This window comes from Durio zibethinus, chromosome 6 (assembly GCF_047325235.1).
Source record: "Durio zibethinus cultivar Kanyao isolate XHJ-2024 chromosome 6, ASM4732523v1, whole genome shotgun sequence".
NCBI classification, from domain to species: domain Eukaryota; kingdom Viridiplantae; phylum Streptophyta; class Magnoliopsida; order Malvales; family Malvaceae; genus Durio; species Durio zibethinus.
In genome coordinates, this window is record NC_143167.1 from 32567655 (window position 1) to 32580525 (window position 12871).

General features: G+C 35.6%; 4 protein-coding genes across 5 annotated transcripts; 1 reads left to right on the forward strand and 3 right to left on the reverse strand.

Annotated features, from left to right (window-relative positions):
• Positions 1–443: 443 nt before the first annotated feature.
• Positions 444–1681, reverse strand: LOC111285028 (putative WRKY transcription factor 51). Its single transcript, XM_022874238.2, has 3 exons — positions 1325–1681; positions 1093–1234; positions 444–908 (listed from the first exon to the last, which is right to left on the reverse strand). The coding sequence occupies exons 1-3, from the start codon at positions 1545–1547 to the stop codon at positions 785–787; spliced, it is 489 nt and encodes a 162-aa protein (XP_022729973.1). The 5' UTR covers positions 1548–1681; the 3' UTR covers positions 444–784.
• Positions 1682–4002: 2321 nt separating this feature from the next.
• LOC111285027 (25S rRNA (cytosine-C(5))-methyltransferase NSUN5) lies at positions 4003–8448 on the forward strand. Of its 2 annotated transcripts, none has more exons than XM_022874237.2 (13): positions 4003–4334; positions 4462–4520; positions 4674–4724; positions 5161–5296; positions 5391–5476; positions 5850–5942; positions 6065–6118; positions 6355–6499; positions 6769–6830; positions 7136–7223; positions 7564–7647; positions 7873–8034; positions 8151–8448. In XM_022874237.2, the coding sequence occupies exons 1-13, from the start codon at positions 4031–4033 to the stop codon at positions 8405–8407; spliced, it is 1581 nt and encodes a 526-aa protein (XP_022729972.2). In that variant the 5' UTR covers positions 4003–4030; the 3' UTR covers positions 8408–8448. The 2 variants fall into 2 exon arrangements, with proteins under 2 accessions (XP_022729972.2, XP_022729971.2); XM_022874236.2 differs by having other exon boundaries at positions 4007–4334; positions 5844–5942.
• A 490-nt stretch (positions 8449–8938) lies between these two features.
• On the reverse strand, positions 8939–9736 carry LOC111285029 (17.3 kDa class II heat shock protein-like). Its single transcript, XM_022874240.2, has one exon. The coding sequence runs from the start codon at positions 9640–9642 to the stop codon at positions 9172–9174; it is 471 nt and encodes a 156-aa protein (XP_022729975.1). The 5' UTR covers positions 9643–9736; the 3' UTR covers positions 8939–9171.
• On the reverse strand, positions 8939–11247 carry LOC111285835 (17.1 kDa class II heat shock protein-like). Its single transcript, XM_089763029.1, has one exon. The coding sequence runs from the start codon at positions 11140–11142 to the stop codon at positions 10669–10671; it is 474 nt and encodes a 157-aa protein (XP_089619155.1). The 5' UTR covers positions 11143–11247; the 3' UTR covers positions 8939–10668.
• Between the last annotated feature and the right edge of the window lie 1624 nt (positions 11248–12871).

Genomic DNA, 12871 nt, shown 5'->3' on the forward strand with positions numbered 1-12871 from the left:
AAGAGAGTCCAACTAAAGCCGCACGGAACGTTGGCATGAGTACCAGGCTCATAGACTGACTAAGAGGTCAAACCTGCTTTGGCCCCTAACAGAACTTTGATATTTACCAGCCCACCGCCAGACAAAAAGGCCGTGCGGCGGCACCCTCAAGTTAATTGCTTGACAAATAAATACTTTCGTGGATGGTAATTTAATTGCGTTCAGTGTGATTTCAAACTTGTATCTTTGACTTAAATTACTATTTCTGCACACAAAATTATACAGCTATGCAAGGATGTATTGTTTACTTTTAACATAATCCTACTGAAGAACGTTACCAATCAAATCAAAAAGTTAAAAGTCTCATGTCACGTTATACTGTCTCCAAGGCTCCAAGCTTGATTTTCAACGTTCACCATTATTCCTCCATAGTTAAAAAATACAGCAGCCTGAGCTTGTGCTGATGACACTAAAAAGGACCAACTTATAATTAAAACCTATCAGTTAAAAACGGGAATAAACCCCATCTTAGGGTTCTGCCAGTTAACAAAATGTGTACATAACAAACCAAGAACGAAATAAAGTTGGCCAAACCCCCAGGGATTCTGATCCTTAGATTTCTTAAAAGATACCTACATGAATAAAACGGACTGAGACTCTTTGATATTATCTTTAGATTTCTTAATCATACATACATGAATTGAGTATCATGTCGTGGATGTGATAAATGCAGATCGACTTCTGCAGGAGTTGGCTGTGAGATATTACTGGTCAAAGAACTCGAACCTGAGAGAAAGCAACTGATTCAAGAAGCGCTTTGGTGGTTATGGATACCCTCATATGTTGTAATTACATAACTTGGGTCCTCTTTATCTCTTTCAACTCTTTTCTTCACAGGGCATCCTTCAACAGAACATCTATAGTAGTTCCTATTAATCAAATAATAAGAAATTAAAACGTCTAAGGGTTATAAGTGAACAGCTCTAGTTATCACCTAAGGAACTGGTAGCAGCCTTTGAAGAAAATGAATACAGGCTGCAATGTTAACTGTATTAACTAATATAGTGAAACCTGTGAGTTAAATATTAAAATTATACAAGCATTGGATACTACCTTGGATTCGGGCTGTTCTTCACCATCTTCTTCCCATATTTCCTCCATCTGTATCCATCATCCAGTATCTCAACCTCTGACTTGGTCTTGAATGCATATCTTTCTTTGAATTCCCTTCTCTCCCCGATAGTTTCACTTTCTCCTGTTAACACGAGTAACAACAAAGAAAGATGATTCAGTGGCTACAGACTAATATAGAAACTTAAGATGTTTAAGTAATGACTTTTCTTACTGTTATGATCAGCTGGTCTTTGAAGGAGGCTGCTAGAGCCAGCAGAATCATTAACTTTATTGGCTTGATTAACAGGATTCTCAGTTGGCACCGAGAGGTTAGCTTCAGGATAATCCTCCAGCCAATCATCTAAAGTGAAGTACTCCTCAGGGAACTCGAAGTTGGATTGATCGGCATGATCGCTTTCTGGTGAGTCTGGCGGTATAGCACTGTTATTAGACATTTAGATATTGAAACTAAAGGTCTACTAATGTCTATACCGTTTCGATAATGGTAAACACATATATTATATTCCGCTTAATCAGCAAGGTAGTTTCGCCATGACCTTCCTGTGACATTGCAGGGAAACTTCTATCCTAATGCTGAATGCCTAAGTATTGAGATGTTTGGGTCCCAGGTTCATACCATTAAGAAGTTAAAAGGAAGTGGGACATCCCCAAGGATGACTTGAGAGGAAGACTTAATTGTTTGTGTGAATTTAGCTTTTCAGTCTCGTGCTTAGACCAACCCTTTCACAACGTTGTTAGAGAAGACAAGTCAAAAGTGATTGTGACTTGAAACATGATAACATTATTCGGGTCTTTATTTACATATAACTTGCTCCTATCCCCCTCCCAAAGAAAAGAAAGAGTTGCTATATGCCATCAGGATCCGCTGTATTTTGCACTTTTTGTAGGGTGTGAACCATGAACTCGATTGGTTACTTATGTGAACTATGTAAAACAGCAGACAACCAAAATTCCAAAATCCAAAGGAAAAAAATGGTTGTTAACAAAAAAAAAAAAAGAAAGTCCTCTTAGCCATTGCTTCCGCCATCTTTAAAACACGAATTTTGGTCAATGGTCGCCAGCCAGCCAAGTTAATCCAGAATTTCTTACATTGATCTCTAACTGCAGACAAATCCATCTTCATCATTAAGGCAGACTGGCTATCTCCAGTTTTTCACCTTCTAACAGACTCCTTGACCACCCCGGCCCCGAAGTTCACATGAAACTTCCATAGTGATTGTAAGCTTTTCTAACTTTCCTACGTTCTGACCAACTAATTGGCTTCACTTCAGCTATTTTAAAACCAATTTTAGAATGACTTGCTAATAAAATATGGTAAAATTTTTTTTATTGCCCCCTTTTCTTCCAACCGCACTTTGGGGTACATTTGACCTCGGTAGCATTCCAGCATTGAGTTGAAGGCTTTCGACTGCATCACCTTTCCTTGAGACCGGAAGGAAAATGGTTCAATAATGATTGTTTCACCTAAGAAGGGGTATTGTTTTAATGTAAAACTAAAATAGAAGATATTTTTCACTATTATTATTAATTTTTTTTCAATATTACCGTAATTAATTTTAGTGTCCATCCAACGTAGCTTACAGTCAACCGTGCGTAAGGTTTGCCCAGGTCAAATCATCGGATAAAATAATCTCTTATTTTTCAACCATTGCCTTGTTCCTGGAAGCCAGATTGCGGAATCAAAGAAAATCATCTATCATCTTTATAACCATAGGCCTCCGACAAATGTGACAGGAAGCATAGCTAAGTCTTTGTTTGATTTGACTCCAGTATTTATGGAAATGGCATCACCATGGAATCGGATTATTCATACTTTGCTTTCATCATTAATTGATTTACTTGTGTGGTAAGTTGAATTACGCAACCTCATACCCCCAAAAAGTTATCAGATCGTAGTAGTAGCAAATAATTAAGTTGAGACAACATTTTTTTTTCCTTTTATCTTGACATGGAAGAACATAGAGAATTGCCAATTTTTAACTTTACGTGTTCCACTTTGCAAGTAGGTAGAAGAGTTTAATTATTTATTTTTATTTAAAATTATCAAAGATTAAATTTTTATTATTGAAATAAATCATATCGTTGTTGGAGAAAATTTCTTTTTTTTTATTTTCCTTCTTATATGGAGTTCATATATTTCATTCAACTTAAACTTTTAGAAAATAAGAATAATTGATTTTTTCTTAATTTATCATGATAATTAAATTTGATAATTTATATATTCATATCATATAAAATATTGATAATTTATATATTTATATTATATTTTATACGAAAATTATATATAACAATTTGTGTTGATATAAAAATATGAAATATATATTTTTAATTTTGTTAAACTTATTTATGATTTTTGTTGAAATTTAAAATCGTAATATTTTTATTTTTTATTTATATTATTTTTATATTATATCATTATTTTATATTTTAAATTATCAAATATAAATTAACAATATTCCTACAAAACCATAAGTAACATTAAAGGAAGTCTATCTTAATATTTGGTATATAGTATAAAAATAAAGAAAAATCTGATGCATGACCAAAAATAGTAGTACAACTTTCAAACAAAATTTCCACAATTAATGCTTTCAAATGTGGAAGTGGGGAGGGTAAGAAAGTTGTGGACAACAACGTTTAAACAACAAAAAAAAAGTAAAACTGTTGTTAAACTAACTATTAGTTAAGTAATTTTTTTTTCTTTAAAGCTGTTAATGGATAAAACTAACCTGACGTAAACTTTAATATTAAAATAAAACATTTGAAATATATTTAAATAAAATTGTTTATTTATAATGAAGCAATATTTGGGGCTAGTATTGGGCTTGGGAACGTCCTTCCCAGGCCCAGTGAAATAAGGGGCCCGTCAGAGCCCTAGCCCTCAAAGAAGAAAACGGTGCGTTTCCAATTAAGTTGAATGGACTGGAGAATAGGATTTCAGGTTTCTCTGCTCCCTGCTACTCCTCACTCCTCTTGCAAAACAATGGCGCGTTTCAAGGCGAAGCAACCGATGAGGCCCGCCGAGAAACCGAGGATGCGTCGACTGAGCAACGCCGAGAGGTCGGCTTACTTTGCCAGGAGAGAGGCTGCGAAGGTACTACGGTCCGTTCTCCAAGGAGACGCTTTTCGACGAGCCGTCGGCTCCATAAAGACCCTCGTTTATAGCCCTACTATTAAGAACAAGAAGGCTACTTTCGCTCTCGTTTGCCAAACACTCAAACGTAAGTTAAAGTTTCTTCTTCTTTTAATTTCAATCAATGTTTCTTTTTTATAGTAAGAGCAAAATCATTTGAAGATTTAAAATATTTCAGCTAATTATTATTATTATTATTATTTTGTTGCTTTCAGATCTTCCTATAATTAAGGATGTGTTGGAGGGTGCTAACATATTGAATAGTAGATGGAAGGTCAAAATTTATGGGTTTTAAGTAATAGAAAAGCAATGATTTTTTTCTGTCCTCTGTTTACTTTTTTTTCTGTTATATTATTTTACTGGAGGTGATGGGTAACTGCTATAGATTAAGTGTTTGATAATGGTGATTATTATTGTGATGTTGCAGAGGCAAGAGGAATTGGTTTATATAATCACATATGATATTCTTTTTGGTCAGGTAATGGTTTTTTGTATCTTCATTAGCTTAACATTTCCATATTTTACGTCTTCTCTTCCCTTTTTGGCCTTATTGGGGATAATGTGTGAACTTTCTCTGAAAACACGCAAACTCTTTGATTTTACCGATTGCATGGTAGGTGAGACGAAAGCAGGAGTTCTATACTCTTAAGACATAATACGATTAGTGAACTAAACGATTGTATGTCTAATAATGATGCTTAGTATTCAGTCTCAAAGAATCTTCTGCCTTCTAAGACTGTCTCACTGAGCTAATGGGAGGCAGTAATGTATGCTGAGGAGTTGCAGCAATTTTTGTATGTATGGTTTGGCTGTTGTTTGCTAAAGGGTTCATCTTTGATATGCTATTTTTGCAAATATTCTGCCTTTGTTTTGCATCTGTCTGATAATCTTGTGGCATGAATTCTAATTTCTAGGAAATTTCATTAATTGGTGATGCGGAGAAATTTCTAGTTCAGCGGAAAGTTTCTCTTCAGTCTGCTTTAGCTCGGCTTTTAGTGAGGAAAAAGGTGAAGCGACTTGAAGACTTGATTGATCTTTATCAAACTCCTGGTATGTGTTAAGATGTTCTCTTGCATCCATTTGTGTCATTCTGTTGCTTGTTAAATCATTCCTTCTTGATGTATCGCTTAATTGTTTATCACAGACGTTTCAAAGCCCCGCTATGTTCGAGTGAACACACTTAAATTGGGTGTTGATTCTGCTTTGATTGAATTAGGGAAACAATATGTGGTACTTTCTGAAACTATGCTAAAGCTAAATCTTAATTCTTAGTGGGGTTGTTGAGTTATTTTAAATGTTTTCATAGGTAATATGAAGTAACAAGAGTGAAGTATTTTATAAGTGCAACCTGCCATCAACCAGAGTTAATCTCTAAAGCAACCATGAATGCCTTTCTCATTGCTTCTTGTTTTATTATCATATTTTTGGTTTTTTCTACAGTATATTTAGTCAAAAGTTTATGTTTTCCTTTAATTAACCTCTTCTTTATCATTTTTTATGTTTTTGCTTACTTTGATGATATCTCTACTCTGCATCTAATTCAGAGGCCAGTTTTTTATGTGTTTTATTTTGTTACAATCTCTCATTTCGTTCATAGGTGCAGAAAGATAACCTAGTTCCTGACTTGTTAAAACTCCCCCCAAAATGTGATCTTCACGATCATCCTTTGGTTGTGAGTGGATGTGTGTTTATGCAAGTAAGTGTTTAATACATTCATGAATAAGCGAGTACTACAGTTGTCTCCTGTTGGAAAATTACTGTGACTAGGCACTGATACCATTTCTTTTTCATGTTTGATTCAAATTTGTAATCGTATAGGGGAAAGCGAGTTCTATGGTGGCAGCTGCTTTGGATCCTGAACCAGGATGGGAGGTGAGTTATGGTCATCAATTGTTACTTGTTTACCAAGTCTTTTACCGGACAAAGTAGCTACTTATCTGTTCTTTTTATATTCGTTCCTTGTACAAGTCCTCATTCTCTTACATTTGTTTCTGAAAGTTATACAGCCACAACTCATTTTGGCTGTAGGGTAGATGCTCATATGGTCTTTTCTTGAGTTTTATGTTGGCAGCTATGTATAGTTTGCTTGATTCCAATTTTCTGTGAAGGTTCTTGATGCATGTGCTGCTCCAGGGAACAAAACTGTCCATCTTGCTGCTCTTATGAGAGGGAAAGGAAAGGTTATAGCCTGTGAACTAAATAAGGAAAGGATAAAACGTTTAGAAAACACTGTCAGACTATCTGGTGCACACAGTATCCTTAAATATTGTTTCATCATTTCATTTATATACTTGAGTACTTAAGTATTGGTACTTATTTTCATTTATATGTTGCCATTGTTGAAGGGCCTGCGATATATGACTTGGAAGCTGCGCTGTTTTTGAGCATTCTTCAATCTGTTGTCCTTATTTTATGATCTGTCATTTTCGTTTGTTGTCATTTACTAGTGTAGTTTGTGATCATTCTTCCAGTTTCTATATGAAGATGTTTGTGGTAGTGTGCTGTTCTTAACTGGGTTGTAGATATTGAAGTTCTGCATGGCGATTTTCTAAGCTTAGACCCGAAAAATCCTCTTTACTCCAAGGTAAGCATGTTCTCTGCTTTGTGTCTTGGCTGTAGTTAATATTCTTTGGGTTACAGCTTTTTTCAAAAAGACTGATGGTTGCACCTTTAGAGTCTGAAAAGTAGAATGGCTGATGACTTATTAATATCATCAGCACTTTTTCAATAGCCGGTTGGGCTTTCTATTAAAGCCGAGCAGCTCATACCATAAGCATTGATAAGTTCTGGACCCTGTTTCCGAACTTCAAATGATCTTTCTCCCCAAGATTTCTTTTAAATCTATAGTCTTATTTTTCGTTGTACTCTCAACCAAATTTAACTTTGCAGGTCTGTGCTATTCTTTTGGATCCTTCCTGCTCCGGATCCGGTACTGTTGCTGAGAGATTGGACCATTTGCTCCCATCTTATGCTACTGGTAACTTGCTGAGTCTTATATCTGTTGGTGATTGAATATATCTTTTTAGTATTTTAATTATCTCTTTCTTGCTTTATGATGTTAATTATCTCTTCATTTTTTTTAAATTTGATAATTATATTAAACTCTCGAGTTTTTACCTACTTATGGTTTCAAGTAATAAAATTCTGGAAAATAGTAAGTATTGCTGATGTAATTGCAATGTATATTACTGGTTACACTGCTATACCAAATAACCTTCCTCTTAATGTATCCTTTTTGTATGCAGTCATTATTATTTGATTTTTCAATCATAAACAAGGTGAATTATATGCTGCACCTTAATTATCAAATTATGCAGGTCAAGCGGCTAACATTGATGAAAGAGAAAGACTGAACAAGCTGGCTTCCTTTCAAAAGAAAGCTCTAGCACATGCACTATGCTGTTAAGTATTTTTTTTTCCCTACCTATGTTTGTATTTTTATCCATGCTAGCCCTTGTCAACTTTTAAAAACAGTTGGAGCATATATTAGCTTTAAGTTAGAATGTAGAATAGATTAGTTTTGTAACTTTGCACAAAATATTGTTGCTGAATTGTTAGTATGGTGCCCATAGAAATATTTGAGGAGCGTTATGGATTGATTATTGTTTATATATTTTCTACTACAGTTCCACAAGTTGAGAGAATTGTTTACAGCACTTGTTCCATCCACCAAATTGAAAATGAAGATGTCGTCAAGTCTGTTTTACCGCTTGCTGCATCCCATGGTTTTCAACTAGCAACTCCTTTTCCCCAGTGGTACCGTCGTGGTCTTCCAGTGCTTGAAGGCTGTAAGTAGATACTTTCTTCATCAAATATCCTTGTCATTAGCTGCTTTCAGGCATTTGTATCATCACTATTACGGGCGATTAATGACTTAAATCCTTGCTGCATTATTGCCTTTTAGCTGAACATTTGCTCCGGACTGACCCAGTGGAGGACAAAGAAGGCTTTTTCATTGCTCTGTTTATCAGAAAAGATAGAACCACGATCCAACCATTATTGAAGCCTGAAAGGGCCACTCTTGATTCTTCTCGTCCCCTTCCTAAAAGAAAGAGACGTCTGAACAAGAAAAAGGGAAGACTTACAGTGCCAACTCTGTTTGGCGGAATGTTTAAAATGCGGTTATATTGTAAACCAAGTTCGAGGATTGGCCTGAAATAAACACCTATGATTAAAGCTTTAATAAAAAAACACTTTGTTAATTTGATTTCTTCCAAACCTGTTATGTCTTCATCTTCAAAGTTTCTATGCCTTTTCTGTGTTCCTTTTGAATCTCATTAAATCTATTTTGACTAATTTTGGAGTATATAGGACATGAACAATTGCCTCGATCATTGTTAACTAAACGTTTATGTAATTGAAATAAGGTAATCTCATTTTGTTAACATCAGCAATTCAACATTTTTCTGCCATCAGAAGATAACAACGAAGATAACAACAATAACCCCATTAAATAGCTTTATTCGACCTTAAACTTCAATGGTCTTACACTTACGACGCTTGCGACCATTGTTCATTTCTACGAACAGCATGCACTCTATTCAAAACTCCTTTCTTTTTTATGAATATTCATTCAAACTTCATTTCACGTTACTTAAGACTTGAGAACTTTCATTCATCATTTTCGGCTAAGAATTGACTTAGTACTAATAATATATGGGACTAAATATTAGGATTTAGAGAAGAAAAACATACAAGAAAATACTAATTAATAACATCAGCAATATTTCGTGATTTCATCAAAATCCATAACAGGGAAGGGAACCGTAATATCAAACCATAAACACATTCAGAAGCCAGAACGGTAAATACTAGAAAGAACCCATAAACCCCAATTATTCGAAACCCATAAACCCAAATTATTCGAAACCCACATTGGCCACAACATATAGTTCATATAAAACCTCCCCAAACTAAAAACCCTCTCATGCAATCTTGACCTCAATGGTCTTAGGTTTCTTAGGCTCAGGCGGCGGCAATTTCTCCACAGTGACAGTCACAACGCCATCTTGACACTCTGCAGTAATAGCATCAGTATTAGCATTTTCAGGCAACACAAACTTCCTCATAAATTTACCGACCCGCCTCTCCATTCTCACGTACTTAGCTCCTTCTTTCTCTTCCTCTCGCTTCCTCTCTCCGCTGATCAACAGCACATTGTCATCCTCCACTTGCACCTTGATGTCCCCTGATTTCAGTCCAGGCATGTCGACGATGAACACATATGACTTGGGGTACTCCTTAATGTCCGCCGGAGTAGCTGCCATTGCCTTAGCATCACGAACATAGGCCCTCGATGGTGCATTGGGGGTCTTCTCCGTGTCGTCGGGGAGGTCCATCATGTAGTGGAGGGTCTGCAAGAATGGAGAATCCAAACCCATGATTCTGAAATCCATTTCTCTTTTTCGCTGCCGGAATTTTGGATGAAATTGTTCTAGGATTTTGTTTTAGCTATAGTATGCTGTTTACTCTGATTATTGGACTGATGGTTTTGAGCATTTACAAAGTTGGGTCGGAAGTTTCTGGAGGTAATTGTCAGGAGTTTTCCGGAAAGTTGTATCACATTCTCTCTCCAGTGATTTCCACTTTCCAGAATGCTTTCGAAGGTCTAGAATTCTTTTGACTTTCCTTTCTTCATTGGTTGATAGTGTGGGCCAACTTTGCTTTTAAAAGTTTCAGACTAATTTAAAATCGTTGGGGCTACCGCCTATTGCCTTTTCAAAAATTTCTTGCAAAATGTTGGGCTCGTCCTTGATTCCTTGGGCCTATGTCTTCTTCACATATGAATATGGCATTTCGATGCAAAAAAGAAAAAGAAGTTATAGTTTTACTAACACAGTCCATCAAAGTTGGTTTGAAAATTTCTGGATGAGAACTACTTTTGTTGAATTGAAGTTTATTACAGACAATGTGGTGGCCCCATACGATAAGATCAGATGAAGAGGGTCAAAATAAGGGTACTTTGCTTCTTCCTCCACATGATATTGTACCTAATTTTCTAGTAAACTTCTAAATTCGCTTTCAACAAACTCAGCTCCAAGTAGCAAGGGAAACATGAATTCAATGGTATTGTTCCACTACACTCCTATGAATTCAACGGTATTAGCATGTTTTTTCCCCTAAAAAGTAAGAGTAAGGAGTTAAATTTCAAGATCATTTTTGTACACATATGATTAAAGCAAGTTTTTTTTTTTTTTCCATATATTTTCATAAACACTGTTCACAGACATTACGAGAACTGTATTGAAAGAACAGAACCAGTCCACTCCTCCAAAGCTCTCTAGAGTCCCCGGCACCAAAAACACAAAAGACAACAAACTCACATCCTCACTTTCTTACACCTCACCAAGCAAGCCTGCACAGTCTCAAGCTGCTCTTATTTGAACCTTCAACTACGCTGTAGGAGCATAGTTTCTGACCTCTTAACTCACTTGCACTTCAACCGTCTTGGGCTTCTTGGGCTCTGGTGGTGGCTTCTTCTCCACAGTCACAATCAAGACTCCGTCTAGATACGAAGCTGATATCTTTTCAGTATCAGCATTTTCTGGGAGCTGAAACTTCTTTAGATACTTGCCGAGCCTCCTCTCCATCTTTATGTACTTCACGCCCTGATCTTTCTCTTTCTCCCTCTTCCTCTCTCCACTCACCACCAGCAAGTTGTCCTCTTCAACTTGGACCTTCAACTGGTCTGGTTTGAGCCCTGGCATGTCAATTACAACCACGTATGAATTAGGGCAGTCTTTCACGTCAGCTGGCGTCGCTGCCATTGCTTTTGCGTCCCGGATGTAGGCGCGAGAGGGATGGGGCTGGGACTTGTCGGCCTCGTCAGGGAAGTCAAGGAGCTCATGGAGGGTGTCAATGATGGATGGATCAGATCCCATGACTCTCCAATCCATCTTCTCTCTGCCGAAATTTCTTTTCTTTCTTGCAGGCAGAAAAAGAGATGTAAGATTGGTATTCTCTGCGGTAGTAGCAACTTCTTTTATTGGCTGTGAAGGGAATGCTGCTTTGGGTGGGCTTTTATAGTGAGTTAGATGCGTGAAAACTGAAGCGGTTTTGGGTCTTTTAAGGAGGTTTCTTCTTTTGATGAGGTTCTAGAACGGTATAGACTATAGAGGACAACTCTTGGGTTGATTTCTAGCTAGAGAAACAATTAACCATCCGTTTGGGGGTGACAGACAAATGAATTGCATGCAATTGATTTATGAAGAAAGGATACACATGCACGAGCAAAACTTCAATGATACACGTCAATGGAAGGACTGGGCTGTTCGTCACCTAGGGATGCCTTAAGTAGTGAATTTAGCAGCAAGCTAAAGCATTCGGTGCAAGTTGTCTTTACGCCTGATACGTGGTTGCCGACTGGGCTGTTTAAGATCCACGCGGAGTAGGTCTCTAGGGGACGTGGCAACTGGCAACTGTGGGGTTCTCTTTGGGATCGCTGGGATTAAGGGTTTTTTTTTTTTTTCTTTTCTGAGAAAGTCCATCAAAGTTTATGTAACGTAATACAGTATATATTATATATTCTCATCAACCAAAAAGAAATCTTACCTGAGAAAAAATGAAGCCTTGTTTTCAACTGGGTTTGTAAAAAATAGCGATAAATTGTTAATATTATGTAAGGAGCAGTGAGTAAGGCTTAGTAAAACAAAAACAAAAAGCTTTTGACCAAATGAAAAATTAAAGTTTTTTTTTTTTTCATTTGTTGAAGATAAAAGGAGGAAACATAGGGACAAAACTAGCAAGTAGCAACTGATCATACGGAGCAAAAGAGAAGTTATCGGGGTTATGATAGCGATTATTACTGTTTTGATATCATTTATTAAGTAAAAAATTTTAATCTAATCACATTAGAGAAAGCATAATAAAACAATTAATTATATAAGAGATAATAATTTAATATGATTCGATTCAATTAATTTATATTGATAAATAAAAAAAATTCACTAATTGTAAATAATTACAAATATACAAATTATATCAATCATTTAATAATTAATACCTACAGACTCTTTCAATTTCTTTCAATTTTATAAAGTATTTTCAAATCAAACAAACACATACTTTTATATTATCATACACACATACCTATGTGGATCTTTTTAATCTCTTGTAATCCATTCTAATATTCAAATGTACACATTCATAAGACATAAACTTTCAGTAATCTTATGAGAAGTCTATCTCATAAAATCTTACAACTCTTTTATATCTTTTTCTTATACCTAACCTTATAGAAGCTATCTATTTCTAAGTATACAAACTTGCATATTAAGAATTTATTTCTTTTTAGATTTTTTTTTTGCAAATCAAATTTACTTATTAAGAATCTCTTTTTTCTTAGAATTCTTATTTTGTAAGTCTTTTATCCATCAAGTAATTTTTACTTAATTTCAAATAAATCTCTTATGGGATTTGAGTCACTATGCTTAACAATTTTTACATTTAACTCAAATTTCATCAAATTATCTATATTCATATTAGACCTGCTTAGCTCCACCTATAATGAAAGTCTTACAGTTATCTTTTCTTGTTTGCCTTCAAGCTTTTTGCAAATCAATTTTCAAAGCATGAACTCGAACTCTTCACTTGAATCGAATTTCTCTAGGCTTGTCTCTTCTTATG

What these genes read in the sequence shown, in the direction of transcription:
- LOC111285028 (XM_022874238.2), bottom strand. Translation starts at nt 1,547, where the DNA reads ATGTCTAATAACAGTGCTATACCGCCAGACTCACCAGAAAGCGATCAT. An exon ending in AAGACCAGCTGATCATAACA is followed by an intron (nt 1,235 to 1,324) that starts GTAAGAAAAGTC and finishes TCGTGTTAACAG; the next exon opens with GAGAAAGTGAAACTATCGGG. An exon ending in AAGAACAGCCCGAATCCAAG is followed by an intron (nt 909 to 1,092) that starts GTAGTATCCAAT and finishes TTTGATTAATAG; the next exon opens with GAACTACTATAGATGTTCTG.
- LOC111285027 (XM_022874236.2), top strand. Translation starts at nt 4,031, where the DNA reads ATGGACTGGAGAATAGGATTTCAGGTTTCTCTGCTCCCTGCTACTCCT. An exon ending in ATGATATTCTTTTTGGTCAG is followed by an intron (nt 4,725 to 5,160) that starts GTAATGGTTTTT and finishes TCTAATTTCTAG; the next exon opens with GAAATTTCATTAATTGGTGA. An exon ending in TCTTCCAGTGCTTGAAGGCT is followed by an intron (nt 8,035 to 8,150) that starts GTAAGTAGATAC and finishes ATTGCCTTTTAG; the next exon opens with CTGAACATTTGCTCCGGACT.
- LOC111285029 (XM_022874240.2), bottom strand. Translation starts at nt 9,642, where the DNA reads ATGGATTTCAGAATCATGGGTTTGGATTCTCCATTCTTGCAGACCCTC.
- LOC111285835 (XM_089763029.1), bottom strand. Translation starts at nt 11,142, where the DNA reads ATGGATTGGAGAGTCATGGGATCTGATCCATCCATCATTGACACCCTC.